Source organism: Trachinotus anak, unplaced genomic scaffold (assembly GCF_046630095.1).
Source record: "Trachinotus anak isolate AG129_WGS33_773 ecotype Australia unplaced genomic scaffold, CSIRO_AGI_Tana_v1 ptg000010l, whole genome shotgun sequence".
Lineage (NCBI taxonomy): Eukaryota > Metazoa > Chordata > Actinopteri > Carangiformes > Carangidae > Trachinotus > Trachinotus anak.
Window position 1 is genome coordinate 12,827,849 of NW_027273861.1, and position 19,114 is coordinate 12,846,962.

A 19,114-nucleotide genomic window follows, 5' to 3' on the forward strand; every position below is an offset into this window, starting at 1 on the left:
CTGAGCTCATTCAAATCAAGAACATGTGTACAGTTAAATGATTCATAGATAACAGTTTGGCAGCAAAGGCGCCAATGGTAGTCCAAGGTTTTTGCTGATCAAGTGTTCAGATACTGAGGCATTCTTCATGTATACTGGTGTTAAAATGCTTGGGTTTGTTTTTGAGGGCAGGAGGTCAAATAAACGGGTGATTGCTTCTCAAATGGGCTGGTCTAAACCACCTCCCAAAGTACACTCTCACTGCCACCCACACTGACAAGCTGTGGACAGCACTTGTATTCTTTAAGAGAAAATGAAACAACCTCGATGAGCAATGTCCCTGCTCACCACTCTGAGGGGGGTCCTGTAATTGACTGAAGGTAATCTGACTTTTTAACCACTGCCAGGCAGCTACTTTGTGCAACAGTGACAGTGAATGGTTTGTCTGGTGTGCTCAAACCGGAGTGCTTATATTTTCAGTCTTGCTTGCAGGTAGCAGGTGTGTCAAAGCTGCACAAGCTATTATTTCTCTTGCCTGTAGGTGGCACAGTTTGGACTGAACCAAAAGTCCGGATGTGTTTTTTTTTTCTTTGATGGTTTGTACTAGTACCATTTTTTTGTCCTTGTTAATAAAAACTGGTGTATAAATAGTGGATTTCAGGCACGAGGGGCATTCTATAAATGTTTTTCTGAACAATATTCCATCTTCAAAATAATAATAAATATATCTTTATACATTTCCTAGTAATTAATCTAACAAAATGCAAGTCTCTGTCCAGTCCCCAGTTTCATTGTTTTCAGCCCAAAAATCAAGGAAAACAGGAAATAACCACATTTTTATGTTTGTGTCTGTGTCTGTATGTGGTTCAGTCAGTGGCTGTACAAACACTTTACAGCATTGCTAAATAAAGATGTAGTAAAAGGAAGAAGGACATAACAGACAGCACAAAAGGCTCAGAGGGAGTGAAGCAGCAAACATCATCTACTAACAAGATGCCAGAAAAGCTACAAAGAACATTTCATTTAAGTTAAAGGGGAAACATAATCTCTAAAAAACTAGATACCATTACAGAAGAAAAAGGATCAGTATCACCTTAATAGGCTTAAACGGCAAAAGTGCTCTATTTTGGTCCTAGAGGTTTTTTCCTTACAAGTGTCTTAGGCACAAGAAATGCATTCTTGTGGGGAGACGTGTTTCTGAATCTGCTCCCAGCTTGCCCTGCATCTGTTACATTATGTTGAGTGACCAAACTCCCCAACTGTTGTGTCTGTGCTGCAGCACTTACCATTTATGTTCATGGCTGGCAACACCACAGACATCTTGGGTCGACTTCCTTTATTGTGGTTGGTGGCAGGAAGTAGAAGATGATCCTAGGAGCAAAGAGAAGAAAGTCATCAAGAGGAAAATACAGCTAGCTGGAAGCAAATTAAGTGGTCGGGTGCATGCGTTTGCCAGGTGTTCATCAAGATTTGGCACTGAAGCCATAACTCTTTCCAGCAGGCCTACTGAGGAGGTTACGCTAACAACTACAGTTTATCAGTGATGCAACAGTCAACTGGGAAGATTAAAAGGTCCAAGCCCTGTCTCATCACAAAACACTTTTACCATGCCTCACCACATCACCTAAACAACTAAAACCACTCTAGTTCCAATGCCATCACCTTGGGCCATTTTGAAGCACTTATTGTACTTGTTAATCCACTAGAAGTCTGAGATCAAAATGGCATTTACCAGAAAAGTACTTCAGTTACTGGAGCTATTAAAAATAGCTTTTGTCCAACTCATTAGACAATGGGAGGAAAAGTTTTACTCTTCCTCTTGGAAGGAGGTGCGGTGGAGAGGAATGCTAATGTGCAAACACACGTGCATACACACACAGTGAGGGTGGCATTGAGCGGCAGCTTGAATAACAGATTCAAAAAGTATGACCTAAATCATTTAACTAAAGTAATAAGATTGGTGAATGAAATCCTGCAGTATCTGAAAATTAAAGAATGAATCTATTGAATGTTTCAAGGCAACACAACAGGCAAACAAAACAAAGTATCTTAAAAGCCTCTTAGACTCTACCGCAACAAGTGAATGAACTCAGCATGAGGGAATTTCTGCTACAAATCACTGGAGAAATTAAGAATTAACTGAATTAATCCAGACGAGGACTTAGTGGAATTTAAAAATGAGATGGGACATCAGAAGATACTTTTCTCTCAGTGTGAAGGCAAAGTCTGTCTGCAACATTAAAACGATCAGTATTACTTAAGAACTTTACTATGAAGTGACAAATTAGTTACTGAAATTTTGGACAAAAAGCACCTTTGAGAAATGTAAATTATGACAGGTAACACCCATGGTTTGGTCTCCATCATTAGCACGAATGGAGCTTTTTGTGGCTTTCCAATTCCCAAGAGACCAACTGAAAACTCTATCACTCTTGGCCGGCAAAACTCGGTCTGGGTAAAATGAAAAATGAGGGGTGCTAAGGTGATGACGGGTGGGAGTGTGGTCTGAGGTTCAGAAAGGGATTACAGTGAGAAGATAGGATGGAGCAATGACTCATTATACAGGGTTATCAATCTCTCAAAGTCTTGTGCAAATGAGAACTGCGTCTTGTCATCTTGTGGTTTCATGTGACACACAGCATTAGGGATAAGCTATACGTCACCAAAGGGAGTATTATAATGCTAAAAATGAATGAGAGGGTGTCTTGACAGTGCCTGGAGAGTGGTGGGAGGTAGGAAAACACCGACCACATTATTGCTAATCATGAGGAGACAGACGAGCTTGTCAAGCTAACACAACAGCTGTAAGCTGCCATGACAGCAGGTGAATTTTCCTTAATCCTTCTTGGACACGGTCCACAGTGAAAGCAACCAGTATTTCCACCACCACACCCCAACCCACACTTACATAAAGCCACAGGTGCTAACATAGCGCAAGAAGTGAGGCAAGACCGCAAAATGACGGTAGAGTAAGAGCGGTTTCACAGTTTGGTCTTGTTGAGTTACGATTTCCATCACCTCACCTCATTTCACACTTAAACAAAGCCACAGGTGGTAATGTATCTGTTGTGGGCTTAAAGTAACCTTGACCTAAGTGTGACCATGTCTGACTTTGCAACATACTACAGAGAGTGACCTCAGCTACTGGCCAAGGCAAGAACAGGCCATGATGAACTTTATGAAAAATTTTTGCCTGGAGGGATAAAAGTCAAAATTGGTAGTGATTGGCTTTAAAATCTAAACAAATTCCAAATTTAATCCAGAGCTTCGACAGTCTTGTAATAACACACTGATGGGAACAAAAAGAAAAAAAAAAAACCAAAAAAAAAAAAACCAAAAGCACACTCACTTTTGCAGACACACACACCCTGAAACCCAGGAAACAAAATACAAGCAAATAAAGTGAATGAGAAAAGTTAATAAAAGTCTGTAAGAATGACTAAATAACAGGTCTATAATTTATGTTCTTTACATGGACTGTGTCTTTTACCATGTTTTTGTCACATCCAATGCATCTTTGATTACTCAAACTCTTTCCAGCTTACTAAAGCCAGGATAAATTCACTTCAGCACTTAATGACCGTAAAAATAACATCCAAAAAGAGCAGGCGTGTAGTAATGGATGCAGGAGGAGAGAGGAGGAGAGGAAAAGAGAGCTGAGACAATTTATCGATTCATCAACCAAAGAAAATTAATTAGAAACTATTTTGATACCAATTTTATGCTGTTTCTTTCAAGCAAAAATGCCTATCATTCTGTGGTTCCAGTTTCTCAGTTGTGAAGATTTTGATCGTTTCCTTAAGTGATTGTAAACAGAATATCTACCCAGTTACCCAGAGAAAATACGCAAATTGAAGACATTATCTCTGGCTTTGGAATTTCCCTCTATTTTCTGACATTTACAGACTGAATGGCTTCAGTTAAATGAGAAAATAATCAGCAGATTAAGCAATAATGAAAATATTATCAACTACAGCTCTACATCTTCATATTAAGATAATCAAGACTTGAAAATAATTATAAAGCTTATTGTCCTTACTTTTTGTCAACAGGTCAGTAAGAATTACACTTTTTGTTTGACCGTTAAGATCATCAGATGAAATGTTTTTTCCCTGTAATGTGAATTTTTCATTTCAAGATACAAAGTTTGATACTACTTTTATTTTGGGTAAACAATAACACCTCACTCCTCCACCACAACACAAAGCTGCTAGAAACTGAAGGACGGCTACTTGACCTGCAGAGGCCCGCAGATCGGGTACAACATTGCTACCATTGTCCCTGCTGTCACCATGCCAACTCAGAGACAGACCTTTGTCACTTGCTTGGTGACAAGGGGTCTTGATCTTTGACCACATGCTTCAAAACTCCCACCCACTGCGTAATCCTGAGGATTTAAAAGCTTAACATCGCCCTGAGTGTCTTGAGATTGTGAATGTGATATGAAATACAATCCAGCTCTTTTAAACAGGGACTAAATGTATTTTTGGTAAGAAACATATCTTATGTGTTATCAGCAATAGGTGATTAAGGTTTACAAGGTTGTTTGTTAGCTAATATATTTTGGACAACTTTGGAAGAATGTGTGTTTTTTGGCACATTTTAGTGACAATAGATGAAGTTGCAAGTTCTTTTAATAATGAAAAACATATTGAATAATGGATAAAACTCTAAGGGAAAAGTTTCCCCCAGCAATGTTGTTTTCTTTTTTTATTTGGTTAGCACTTGAGAACAAAAGGATTTAAGGCTGACAGCTCTAGAAATATATATTTTTTTGAAGAAATGAAGGGATTCAAATGAAACAAAACCAAACTGATCAAAGAACTCTTTCTGAAGATGATCAGTCTGTGAATCAATTATATCAAGACAGAAAATTAAAAACAGCTTTGGCGTTTCAAATGTGGAAAAATGGTCAAATGAATAAAGACCAAACAGATTAACAATGACAAATGGTCATGCCTAGAAATCTAAAACATGGTCACGATGATTACAAATTGGACTGGAAAAGGAGTCGTTACACCCTTGGGCATGTGCATTTCATCCCTTCCCCCACCCTGCACTTTCCTCTCAAATCAACCCACCCTGATGAGGAAAAGACCTATTGTATATAATATATGATTCATAGGTGACTCAAACTACAATTAATCAGTCACTTTTTAGTGTCAGTTTGGGAAAAGGAAATCTCAGGACAGACAAAAATGGAATGAAATTTGATTAGTCTTAGTCTAATCAACCACTGTGTCAGATTTTGTGTGGAGACCAGCAGCTGTTTCTCCTCTCAAATCAGCGTCATGCCCCAGGCAAGTTTAAACTTACCCTGCGGAAAGACACCACGTAGAAAGTGTCCCCACGACGGTTGATCTCATCAAAGAAGTCACTGTAGGTGTGATGAGGTGCGTAGTACACCTGCAGCTCACTGCCGGGACTCCTGTGGGGAGATCAAGAATTACGTAATTGTGGATAAGTATGAAGAGAAATGTTCAGAAATGGGGAGATAGAAAAGGAAAGGGTTAGAGTATTATTTGATAAATCTGTCTGTTTAACCCAAATCCAGACACTTTCTACAGACTAGACACAGACTCTACTGCTGTGATCAGGTCTGCATGGATGGTTCTAAACATGATGGATGCAGTGAGGAGGTCACAGATATGAGGATGAAAGACCAAAATTGCATCATGCTTGAAATTGGATGTTTCTGTGTGTTTTTTTATTTTCGTTCTGGCAAAGTGTTGAAAGGGATTTTTCTTGTATTGTCTCGTAGATTCGTTTCATAGCTAAACTTACAACTAGAAAAAAAAAAAACTGTAGGTGGCAATAAAAACTACTGACTCCATCTGTCTCAGCTAAACCACACGGACAGGGTTCTTACTGGCTGCCAAACCTCTAAAGCAATGTATAAGGGTCATCCTTGAAGAAAAAAAAAAAAAAAAATCAGTCATAAATCAGTCACACTGTAGAAACCAAAAAATGGACAAACTCCAAAAATGTAGAAATAGAGGATCAACTGTAATCAAATTTGACTCTAAAACAATTAAACATATACCAGTTTGTTATGTCTGCAGTTGCTTTACATAATGGACATAATGGACTACAGTCATCTACTCCTGTGGATCCCGCTGACAATAAACACTCCAGTCTGCAACTCAGGTTTCCACTCAATGTTTTAGTTTACCACACAGCGGTGGCTTACCACACAAGTAGTAGCTGCTGTGAATTTGTTCTAAAATCTACAGTATCATCTGCCCTCTAGTTGCCAGACACTGCTCGATGCAGCTTTAAAAGCAGAAGAGAATTGTTTGTAAGAAAAAAAAAAAATTGAAACCTGAAAAAATATTTAGTGTTTGAATCTGACATAAATGCACTGCGGCAGGCCTTCACTCACTTTTCCTCAGTAGTTTCGGTGTATTGGACAGTTAAAATCTGGGCAGCCTCCTTATTCTCTGTTTTCTGTGAGGAAAAAAACGGACAGAGAATGAACTATAATTGCTTTATAATCACATAAAGTAACCATTAGAGAGAGAGCAGGATAAAATGTTGGCAACGCTGGATAAAACATAAACACAGGCTCAACTCAAAACATTGCAAGTGACCATCATATCAAAACAACTAGACATCAGCACACACATTCCAGTCCCAAGGTCCTCTCCTAATAAATCACATGGAGTTCAGAAATCATTAGGATGAAGCTTTTCCTGTTCACACCAGATAGGAACAGTTATTTGTGAAACAGTGCCTTATAAACAACGGCATGTAGAATCATTCAAATGAGCAGAAATATAATTAATTATTAAAAATGACTCTTACTCCAGAGTTTCATATATCAAAATATTATTAGGTTTATAGATGTAGTTATGTTTATAAGCACAACATATATATAAACACATTTATAAACCTTTCTGTTTATAGTAATAAGAAGAATGGCTGTATACTAACCGGGCAGCTCTCGGTAGATTGGACCTACTGTGACAGAATTTGAAAAAAAATGAGGGAAAAAATGAGCAGGGGGCACTAATCCTACAGCTCCCCTCTAAGTGTTGTGTTTACTTTCTCAGGGCTGCCGGATTAAACTCAGCCCAATAAAGAGAAATGAGAGGCAGAAAAAGGGAAGGTGTGAGGAGAGGTAAATCAGTGGTGAAAGAGAGGTTTTTGTTTGCCAAAAAACCCAATTTACACTGAAAGTAAAGGCCAAAAATATAAGAGAAGTTTGATTTGTTTTAATGCCAACACTGAACATAGTGTAAATTTTTGCATGGACTATTAGGTATCTTATCCTGTTCTACAATTTGTGCTGCTGTGACTTACCAGAATGGTCCTGGTGGGCTTGTGATTACTGTTAGTCACGCGCCTGGATTTGGTCTGCTGCACTTCATGACGGTGGACCCAGCCCCTCAACTCATGGGCCAACCTGTCATTCACAGTTAACACAGTGTATTTTTTTAGCTTTTAGGCAGGACTTAGTTGATCTTGTGGTTTTATGTGAAAAGAGGAAAGAAAAACATCTACGAAATACATAAAAGAGTTTATAGCTTACTCAATGCACTTGGTCCTGTTAACAGAAGGCCGGCAGGGGGGAGGAGGTCTGAGGAAGATGGGATCCTTCACCACCATCAGGGCCTTATCCTCAGAACTAAAACATGGCACAACTAGAATTACCACCTTGCAATTGTATCCCTCCACCACCCAGCCAAGTTGCAGGAAATATGGTCACCAAGTCCGCTTCTGTTCCTGAGTTACAGTGTTCAATAATGGCCAGAAGTGTTTTCACAGAACATTATGACATCATAGTGAAGTTGACTTTTTGACCATTTGGATATAAAATGTCATCACTTCATCATTTTATCATTTGCATTAAATTGTGTCATAATTAAGTGTATGAATTTGTGAGTTATGGCCAACAACGTGTTTTGTGAGGTCATGGCGACTTTGACCTTTGACCACCAAAATCTAATCAGTTCATCCTTGAGTCCAAATGAATGTTTGTACCAAATTTGAAGAAATTCCCTCAGGGCGTTACTAAGATATCGTGCTCACGAGAATGTGTAAGTATGTAAGGACCGGCAACGTGAAATCATAAGTGGCACGGAGGCAGACAGAGACCGTTAACACAGAGTCCACAGTGATAACTTTACAAGGCAGTCCAGATGCTCTGAAGTTAGTGTAACAATTTCAAATAACAATCTGGTAAAAATATTTCTCACATGTTGAGAATATGCTTTAAATGCAAACTGAGCGCCAACATGGCTGTTTGCCCTCAGACAGACATGAAACAGTCACGAGTGAATTTGGACAGCAAAAGGGCACCATAAAGAAACTAGCATAGCCTCAGTGTGGGGGCAATTATCTTTCCGTTGAATTTCTCTGGTTACTAATGAGTTTTATTTTTACTTGACATGTGCAGAGGTGGCAGAGCTTGTTATATCTCTCTGCGAGTGAATGATTATGTTGCTTGAGGTGCTGATGTAGACTGTCCACAGTCAGCGCCCACCTGCAGGGGGCTTGTTAAGAAAAACGTCTGCCACCGATGTAATCCCTCCCCTGGGCCTCCCTGATCTGAGCCAAAATGTCTACTATGCCTCGTGTTCTCGTCTCTAAGTGTCCTGGAAATGGTTCCGCGAGGCAACATGTCAGTGCACAGAGGCCTGATCATAACTAACTGAGGGGCTCATATTAACCTCCCCATGCACACACCTTCCTGTTCAGTGGAACCCCAAGATTAGGTTGCATATCTCCCCCATCCTCCCCCTGCTCTGCTGTGTTTGGTGCTGTCACCCCTTTTGTAAAAGCTAATGTGTTCCTTCCTGCGTGCGCTGCCTGGAAACCTGATACTGCAGATGAATGGTCTGCACTAACGTGACATACCCTACGCAGAGATCTGACACAACACAGGCTAGCAATGCCACGCAGACATCAGACACTCTGACCACCATGCACAACATCATTTTCAGGACATGGGGGTGCAGGTAACGTAGCCAACGAGAATGTTATTTATGCAATTTACAAATGAGACTGCTGGGCCTCTAGTGAGTTTAAAAAAAGAAAAAAAAACATATAACCCTTTATAAAAATAAACTGTTACTAGCATTATAAGGCTGCATGTCAAACAAGGCCTGACCCCAATTTCCCACCTTGTTACTCAAAGCACAACTGCTGGCCAACTAGCCAGAGGCCTGGAGGCAATCTGAAAGGCATTCGTTTGGACAGAGTTGGTAATCTGCTGGCGCATGTGTTTACACGTGCTGTAATGAGCTGTACCAGTTCAGACTGAGCCCAGGCACAGGTGCATCCTGGTCCGCTTACGTGGTGGTTAAATGCAGCGTTGTGAAAGGTGTCGTGGGGGTTGAGCTCATTACCTGTCGGCCACGTCAGAGGGGCCGCTGCCGAGGGGCTCGGGGCCCATCACTATCTGAGTTTCTGCCTCTTGGGAGAAACCCAGCAGGTGTCTGCTGCTGTGCGGCATGGAAACAACTTCCAGCTTGGAGCCTGGGCCACCCTGAAATAAACTGATGAAACACAAGGCAGGTGAGGGGAGGAAAGGAGACAGGTGAGGTAAAATCAGGACACTTGGGATGGAGGAAACAAACTAAAGAGAAGAACTTGGTACTGGACTGAAATGACCACCGAATTCCATGTGGCCCACATCCTGTGCACAGGAGGGTTTTTCGTTTTTAGCCAAGCAGCAGAATCTGAACTCTGATCTAGACTGCATAACCCAAAGCACGCCGGGGCACACACACAAGCAATAATACACACAGTCTCTTTCAACAGTATTACTGCACTGAGTGGCATTTTCATTTCAAAGGATCTGAACTCAAAAGCGGGCATATTTTACATTCCAAAGGAGAGCCTGAACACAAAACACAAAGATGTGATCACAGGTAGAGAGAGACACACACACACACACACACACACACACACACACACACACACACACACACACACACACACACACACACACACACAGAGTTTAGCTACTGTGAATACGCTCAAGTCGCAAAAGCAAACTCATTCATGGGTCCCAAGAACCTTTTTCATGTTTAAGCTCTAGAGAAGCACTGACAGAACACATTCCCAGCACAGAGCACACGCTTATTATCAAAGCCAACAAGTTCAACAAGTAGATGCTTGCATCCTTGTGGAGAAAGTTATTCCCATGAGAAAACAAACATTTTTACAACATGAGAACACAGATTCAGTCGTTACAGTTGGAGGTGGACTGCCAGCTTGAGTTTGAGGTGTTACACAATCCCCCCATCTGCTAGCTGGGTGGAATCGAGCTCTTTTTCCCCCAGTGTAGTTTTATATAACTTGTCTTTATTTAGTCACAATTGTTAATTTTACAAGGAGAGGTAAGAAAAACTGCCACATACAAATGTTTTATATTTCTTTTGTAGCCATAAATTATTGTTTTCTAGATTTGTAAGTGGTGAATGTTTATCCCCCCCCCAGCTTAGAAGGTTGTTTCAAGGCTTATTCACCTATTAGTCACCAGGTCCTATAAACTCTGGCAGCAACATCAGAGGACTGGAGTATACACACAAGAGCAATACAGCGTGGATGAACTATTAATTGTCGCCTGTTTTACCGGACTACATTATTCTGGATTGTACCACAAGGAAACAAAGTCTGCATTAACTCTTATTCTTTAATAATAATAATATTTACAAGCCAGTTAGTGGGGAAAAGATAGTCAGAGAGTTATTTGTCAACTTTTATTTTTAGGCCAATGTGTTAATAACTTTGGCAACTGTGATATACATACAGTAGGTTCTGATAATAAAAAGAACATACTGCTTCAATGGGAAATGTTCTGCACTGTTTTCAATAAACTTTTTTTGCACAATGTCTTACATTACAGGCGTATTTCCCGCAATGAGTCATGGGGCTTCCCATTTGTTTTCCTCCAGTAATCAAATACTTGTACATCCACAAGTACAGCCTCAGGATTTGCTTCAATCTTATGGTTTGAACTGAATTTAAGCCGTTAAGCTTAAATCACGTTACTCAAATGCACACAGACATCCACTGTCACACGCTCACCTCATTGGTCCAACATTGAGAGCGAGGAACACCAAAACCACCATGAGACACACAGCTCTCCTCTTGGGTGCTGTTGACTTTAGTACTGTGTTCTGCAGGGAAAAGGAAGGAACCACATTATATCACAAACTACAAATCACAGGTAGAAATCATATATGAATGCATAGATTGGCTTTCTTTCTTAACTTCCTCACAAGTTTCGCTGTGTTACTTTTCAGTCTTGAAGCATTTCGACTGTGCACAGCCACCCTTATCCGTGCAGAAGTGTAGGCTACTCCGTAGCTTCTAGTTTCTCACCTGACTCAGCAGGCCCTCCAGCTGTCTCTTGAGGTTGCCATTCTCACACTTGAGCACCTCGTTCTCAGACAACGCCACTTTCAGGCGAGCCTCCAGCGAGAGCAGATACTCTTTCTTCTTTTTCCGAGACAGGGATGCTGACTCGCGGTTCTTTATCATGCGCTGCTGCCTCTGGGAGAACTTCGACTGAAGTGAGGGAGACACAAACAAAGACACAAGAATAACATTTGGCAAAGGTTATTACTAATGTCAAGACATCTATTTCATCCTTCACCCACTCGACACCTATCCAAACAGGAAAGGGGGTGGTTATTGTGAGAACGCTGTGAAATGACTGAGCCACCTGTTGGGCTGTAGATTATAGGTTTCTCTCACTAGTGTGACATCATGTTTATCCATGCACTCAAGGGAATTTGGTTCACTTGGCTTTTCATTCACATGAGCCAAAGTAGGAAAAACTGACACACACATATTTATGTGAAACAACATAGTACAGATAAGTATTATGTAGTATAGTAGTATATTTATATATACTGCTGCTTCCATACTAGAGCTTTAACATCACCCAGTCATTCAGACTCAGGATGTTGCACCCTGAACAAACTCCTTAAAACAAGAAGTGAAAGATGACAAGATGTCTGAGAAGGAGACGCTTGCATGACAGAAAAACATCCTGTAAAAAGACAGATGGCATAGTGAGAAAGTAAATGGAAGAAAGGAAGGGAAGTCTGACATAAAAGCCAGGGGCCACTTTGTTATTCTCACCAGGAGAACTCCCTGGCTGCTGATGCTCTAGTTTACTACGGTGACAGAATAATAAATAGACATGTTCAAGATGTGTCGCGAGGTTAATGACACCTCTGCAACAAATCATGCCTTTAACATCGCTCTAAAGAGCCTTTAAGTGCACGCGATCAAGCTTCTGCTTAAAAATATTTACACCGACATACTCTGAGAGGTCAGTGGGTCTCATGCAATGCCTCTGTTCTATACGTGAAGAGGGATGTGTTTATGGAGTGTGTCACTCCTTGAGAAATGGGTTCACATTGGAGATACATAAACACTGGTGCACTATGTATGCTATAGGTCTGGATGGAAAAAAAACAAGTCCAGCCATAGTCGGTCTTAATCGCTGTAATTAGAGTCTATCATGCTCAAGTTCATCTGCAAATAAACAGATGGTATTCTGCATTTTTCTGTTTAGATTCCCTAGATATGTCTGTGCAAGGCTTTCTTTCATATCTCTCATATATTTCAAAAAATATAAAAATAATGTAAGTGAAAATAAATAAATGAGCGACTAAATAAATAAATAAGAGCAGTTCAAAGCTTGTTTCCAGTAAGCATGAGCAGTGGGATTTATTTCCACCAGAGGTCAGTGAGGTGAGAACCGAAATCACAGTGCTGCGCGCTAACGCAAACAGCACATATCTTGACATGACCAAAAGCAAATTAACACAACCGATGGCTGTGATTACCTGGACACCTTCATTGTTCATGAAGTCCCCTGCTACCCCTCTGCTGCCCTCTCCAAACACAAACACCCTCCCTGGGGTAACACTCTAGGATCCTGGGCCTAATAGCCCCGCTGGTGATTAAGTTATTTGGATCCCTGTATTTGTGTTCTGTCTCCTGAGAAACCCCTCTGTCTCCCAGCCCAGATCTGGGAGCTGTGCCACTAGACTGAGCCTGGGAACGCTGCAAGTAAGCAGTTACCAGGGAGTGGAGAGCAGGGGGACGTCACATCGGCACCACAATGAGGCCGAGGAGGGAAACATGGGGTAGGGGGCAAAAAATGGCAGAGTGGCATTTCTCAATAAAAGCCACATGAATGGGTGGGAGGCTAACACTAACATTGTTTATAAGTCAAACTATTTAAGTGTCGGTGGGAAAAGTCAATGAGAAAAAAAAAAAAAAAAAAAGAAAAAAAAAAAACTGCTAAGGTGACCATAAGCTTGGCACATGCCCCCAGCTGCTCATACAGAGCTGCACAGTGGCCAGCTGCAGACAGCTGTTGGTGTACTGAGCAGTCCTGGGTGTGAATATGTGTTATTTTATGATTATGCTACAGGGTGTTAGTGAAGGGAAGAATTCCTGCTCAACTACTTCTCCACGGCGAAAGCATCAAGGTCTGCTGAGGGTCTACTCTTTCCATCTTTTCCATTCAACATCCAAAGCCCATCCAAATGGAGGGGGGGTTACATTTAACAAGTCAGGGTGAAAAAGTCACCCGATTTTACTGTAGGTCATAAATCACCTATAACTGTGGTCTGTGCTCCATAGGTGAAGCAAGTGTAAACCTGTGATATTTGATTCTTACTAAGAGTTGTTCTGTGTTCCAATTCACTCAGCCACTCCATTTAATCATGTCTGCATTTTAAAATCCACAGAGAACATAAGTGAAATTACTACAGTTGCTGTGGGTTATACATGAAGGTGCAGAGCCTGATTATTTTTTTACTTAACTGTTGTTTTGTTGAGAAATTAATCAATAAAAATCCCCATTCGATACAGAAAATAGGACTGCCTTCCTGCCTTGCATTGCCAATAAGCATTAAACTTAGTAAAAGCTTAGTATCTGACACTGCATTCAAACCATGGATTTTTTCCTGATGCATTTACAGTAGTTTTCCTGTTGCATCATATTACACAAAAGCACAAAAGAGCAAGCACATGTGTTGAAAAAAAAAAAAAACCATGAGCTCAAAACCCATTAAGCTGAAACATTCAACATATTTTCAAACTGTTGTATGGTCACGGAATCAAATACTGGATGAAAAACAATAAGATGTAATGCTGTTACACCCCTAACAGCTATGTTATTCTTGAATAATGAGACAAAAAAGTGAAAATTCTGTGAAGAATCCAGAGCAGTCTGATGTAACCTTTTAGATAGCTGTAATGTTTTTAATCAACCTCGCTTGTAGCTATCCAGGAAATATCTCGAGGTGACTTTTTTTTTCCCCCTCTGACTCAACTGCTAACTAAAAGCATAAAAGAATCAACTTCAAGCCTAGATGAAGGCGACCCGTTCTATCCAGAATCACAGCAAGCTTTTCCTGGGGTCCCCTCCTTTAAATCCTCCCATCCAACTAATGGGACGATTTGCTGAGGCCTGCAATTCAAGGCTTGACTGTTTTTCAGTCTAACACACACACACACACACACACACACACACACACACACACACACACACACACAGAGGTAAATCTCTGGCTGTGTAGGAGCCCATTACACTACAGTGACCCAATCCCTGATGGCTGTTTACAGCTGTCGCAAAAAGCTTCATCCTGCACAACACCTGTCTGAAGCATGTAATCGTTAGCAGCCGTTTAACACCCAGGCTTATACAAGCTAACTATAGGCCAAAATACAGTACCATAAACAACATGTACAGTGACACACACACACACACACACAAAGAGACATACTGTACATATAACATACAGCAACACCTGGCACAGGCATGCCATCTATAACAGGCATTTTACACATCCCCCAGCCCATCAAGTCCACCACTGCGCTGCGGCTGAACCACAGTGAGGTTATAAAGTGAACACAGCTGCAGCACTCATACACAGCATGACACGGCTCAAGAGTTTGTCGGTGGGCCGCGGAAACACCTCTAAGGTCCATTTGAATCATTGCATAGCTGATATTTTTGAAATTTTAATTGTAGTTTTTCTGCCTTTACAATACAAAAAGGAAGAAAAAAAGCTATATTTGCCCTTTAGGATGCTAAAATGCTGTACTATGACTACAGTGTCCTTTCTTAACGTTCACTGCTCTTTAGTGAGAAATAACTTGAGGTATAAGCTCCAAAAACCCAGTTTTATTTCCCCCCCTCGCAATTAATGTGAACAGTCCCTCCCCCTTAATCACCTATTGTAAAATTTATTGACTTGGTTAGCTTTACATATTTGTTTTGGCCTCTGGGGGTTGGAATTCCTTGACATTTCTCTCAAGGTCTGGCACAGAAAGTGCTTCTCCAGACTCAATTATGCCCATGATAATTGGACGAGTTCCTCGTGGCCCTTGTGAGGGGCCGACTATTTTTACAGCCAGAGGTCAACCATTACCGTTCACAAAACAACAACCACTTGTGAAATTTCATTTGAGGTTCATCATTTAAAAAAAGCCTGATGGAAAACATTGTTAATGTCAAGATAAATTAAGCAGGCTGGTAAAATGGAGAGTTCTGACATTCGTTTATGACTAATGTTCTTTGGTGTTCATGAGTAATGCATCAGGGTCACACAAGATGATAATAGCTGGGAGTTGGATCCATTTTCTGTGGTTGCTCCAGTGTCACCACAGAAATTGCTACAGACGATTTAGGTGACACCAAAGTGACACATCTGGTTCTCCATAATTAAAAAATCCAAATGAAACATTTTCTGAAAGTGAAACACTGTGAATGTGGAAGTCCTGCTCACAAAAAACAACAAGACAGAAGAGGAAGGGAGACCGTGTTTCTCAACTAACTAAAAGGTCAGACAAGAGCAAGCCATCAGGAACTGTTGTGTTCGAGATCGAAGCCTGAAACAACACTGAAGTTGCTGAAAGTCACAGCATCTCCCTGCCTGCGTAACGGAGGCTGACAGTTCAAACTAGATGAGGATTCAAGCAACAAAGAGAAAGACATCAGAACAACAAACAAGCCTCAAGCCTTTAAAAGAATATAACAGACTCTCCCACCCAAAATAAGGCCAGCACACACAAAAGATGGGCAGCTTTTACTGAAAGACCACAAGTTTGTACAATAAGCTAAACAAACTATAATTGAGTTTTCTTTTTTAACTTTTAAATCTCTGGGGCAGTCCCTGCTGCAGTTAATAGCACCTTATAAGCTCTGTGCCATCCTGTGCTGTCATGACACAGACCTACGAGAAATGAGTGTGTGAGGAGATCGACTGAAGGTCAGGAGACTGTGTGTGTTCCCTCTGCGTGTTGTTGTGGGGGAGTATTCTGTCCGCTGCAGCTGTCCTGACATCACCTCTGAATGCAACACACACAGGGATCTCTGTCATCCACACAGAGAGCAGTGTCCTTCTGTGACACTGTTCACACTGTCTGAACTGAAATTATATAACACGTCTATCTTTCCAATAACCCCCACAGGTACAAACAATGCAGAGGCCGATAATGATTATCCGTTGGTTGTTTGTGGCTCCACGACTGTATTGTGAAGGTTCAAGATTCACTGTGATAAAAATCACAATCATTTAAAATGAAAGATGCAATTAAATTTTTTAAAAAGGAACCGACAAACAGATGCCTCCCCTCTAAGAGTCAGAACAAATACAAGCAAACTTCAATCACAAAACATCAGTTTGCATGTCGAAAAGTCGGAATGACATCATCTGAACATGCTGCTGTTTTTCTTACTAAGGAACTATCTTTCAATTACTGAGTGAATCATATATAATGAATGTATATATAAAATTCCTGCTATTTATTCACTTTAGAGAAGTGTCATTTGGGTCTTTACAGACTGACATGGTCCATACAGTGTAATGACTTTTCCCTCAGTGTGGAAAAATACATTCACCAACATAAAAAAAAGATATAAACTTTTTCCTTCAACATTTTATTTTCATATTATGCCTAGAAGTCAAAGTCAATGGCTTGTGAAATAAAAATAAATACTAAAAAAAGAGGGTAATATGAGAGCATTTACGTTGGACAAGATCCAGCCCAAGTGTGAACATGGCAACCACAACATCATAGTTACATGGTGGGTAAGTGTATGCACGCCCATGTGGCCTCTTATAAGCATGCAGCTGCATGCAAGTGCACACAGGCAAGTCCTCACATGTCCACCCACACATACAAACACAAATGTTGAAGATGCTATTTATTCCAATGAGGACGCTCTGTCTAATAAATTGCTTTGGCACATTTTAAGTTAGGTGGCAAATTAAAGGGTGGGAATTTAAGAGGATCTTATGAGCCAAAAATCCTACAGGTTAGAGACACAAATAGAAGGAGAGAGAGAGAGAGAGAGAGAGAGAGACTCCGAGAGCAGACCTATCGCTGTGGCTTAATTAGAGTCACATGTGCTTCTAAAAAGTTTGACATCCTACTCAAACACAGTGGTCGACAGTTTATTTGGGCAATCAGGTGTCCATGATGCCACTACTCATCAGGTATGTGCCTGTATTTAATCCTACTGTCTTGATTTCACAGCATTTTGTAACCATAGAAAAGCAGATAAAGAAAAAGTAAGTGGACTGAAAACATTGTAAGATCAAATCACATTTTTAAATTTATAAAATATCAAGTGTGCTGGGTAATTAGCACCCAACATCAACCAATCAAGACAAAGTAGACTATGAGAATGTAACAAAATTAGCTTTCTATTTTATTTTTGTCTTTAAGTTTTTTTAAATTATATTTACACTTTTTGAATAACTGCTTATAAATACAGGGGTGGACATTTGCCGCTGACTCTTTGCCAGGTTTTCGTCTATATGTAGTGCAACTTTACGAGCATATTGACATTCATCTCAGGAAAACATAAGTAACTCACATCATCATCTGAGGAAGGGGTTCGAAGTGCGACGGAGACCACTGGTGGAGCAGCGACAGGGATAGGCCTGTCCTGGCTGAGTGTTGGCATGGCAACCACATTGCTGGTGATGGTCTGTGGTGTCTGGATCTGTAGCACCTGGCTTGTCTGAGACAGCACTATAGGACGACCTGTGAGAGAGATCCAACACATAGACACTCAGGGTTACATATTACAAGGGTTAGCTATACGCGAATCATACTTTTACCGTATGATCAGCATTGATGAACATTGACTGTGGTTACGTGTTGGTCAGTTTGTTCTGTTGTTTGTGTGCTTGTTCTTATCCCACATTTTTCTTCTCTATAACATAAACTTTCATGCCAATGTTTCATACAAGCTTTAAGTCATATCAGTTGGCTGTTTCAGGAGCCTCCTGCTACAGATGGTACAGTCCAGTTCCTTGAAGCCCCCTTACTTCTTGTGACCTACATTAACCCCTCATCTTTAATGGGACTCCATGTTTTTAAAGTACAGGTGGACAGGATGTTTACTATCTTGACCTGTGGTCTTTAACTTCCACATTCCTAACTGAGAGCTGTGTGAATTTTATGTGCATGAACACACTTACACATGTATGTGTGCTCGCATTTAAAATGCACTAAGGCCTGAAAGAAAGAAACTAGCAAAAACTTCAACAAAACACAATGTTGTCCATGTTTATAAATGCTCTGTTAATGTGGGAGTCTCCCACAATTTAGCCCACCCCTCCCAGTAAGGCTGTGCCAGTAACCATTCCTCAAAACTGGCCCAGCAACCTTCATTTCCAACACTAAACAACCTGTCAGTGCTAATAGTGCAGAGGTGTTAGCCAGCTCTGCTAATGAATGTGTGTGGTGCCAGTGCTCTGTCTTGTGCCCAAGCTCAAAATCTGTAAAAACAATTCAAGAGACAAACAAAATCAAAAGCCTTGGGAGCACCTGTCAGTCTGTTTGTTCTTTGGACATAAATGATGGCCCAGATCATACTCCGTAAAATGTGAACTCATCAGTAAATCTCTCTAATATCTTCCTTCCATCTCTGTGATGCATTGTTCTCACTCATCAGCTGTGAATATTGAGAAGAGCATCTTAAACCAAAGAGACTCTTAACACTGAGCAGGCTTTACTTGGCTTCCATCTGGGGTCCTAAACTTGGATGTCTCGGCCTTAGCCATCTGCCATCTTGGCCATTACCAGGCAGACAGAGGAGCCAAGTTCAAATTCAAGTCGAGAGAGGTCAGATACTCCA

At 40.7% G+C, this 19,114-nt stretch overlaps 1 protein-coding gene across 1 annotated transcript in view; it reads right to left on the reverse strand.

Annotated features, from left to right (window-relative positions):
• The window catches only part of atf6 (activating transcription factor 6), a 31,345-nt gene that overhangs the window by 6,535 nt on the left and 5,696 nt on the right, over positions 1-19,114 (reverse strand). Inside the window, exons 7-15 of the mRNA XM_071487656.1 lie at positions 17,846-18,015; positions 11,314-11,499; positions 11,017-11,108; positions 9,330-9,479; positions 7,511-7,606; positions 7,282-7,384; positions 6,362-6,426; positions 5,296-5,407; positions 1,266-1,350 (exon numbers count right to left, since the gene is read on the reverse strand). Coding sequence (XP_071343757.1) covers positions 1,266-1,350; positions 5,296-5,407; positions 6,362-6,426; positions 7,282-7,384; positions 7,511-7,606; positions 9,330-9,479; positions 11,017-11,108; positions 11,314-11,499; positions 17,846-18,015 — 1,059 coding nt within the window. The remainder of the gene's footprint in view (positions 1-1,265; positions 1,351-5,295; positions 5,408-6,361; positions 6,427-7,281; positions 7,385-7,510; positions 7,607-9,329; positions 9,480-11,016; positions 11,109-11,313; positions 11,500-17,845; positions 18,016-19,114) is intronic.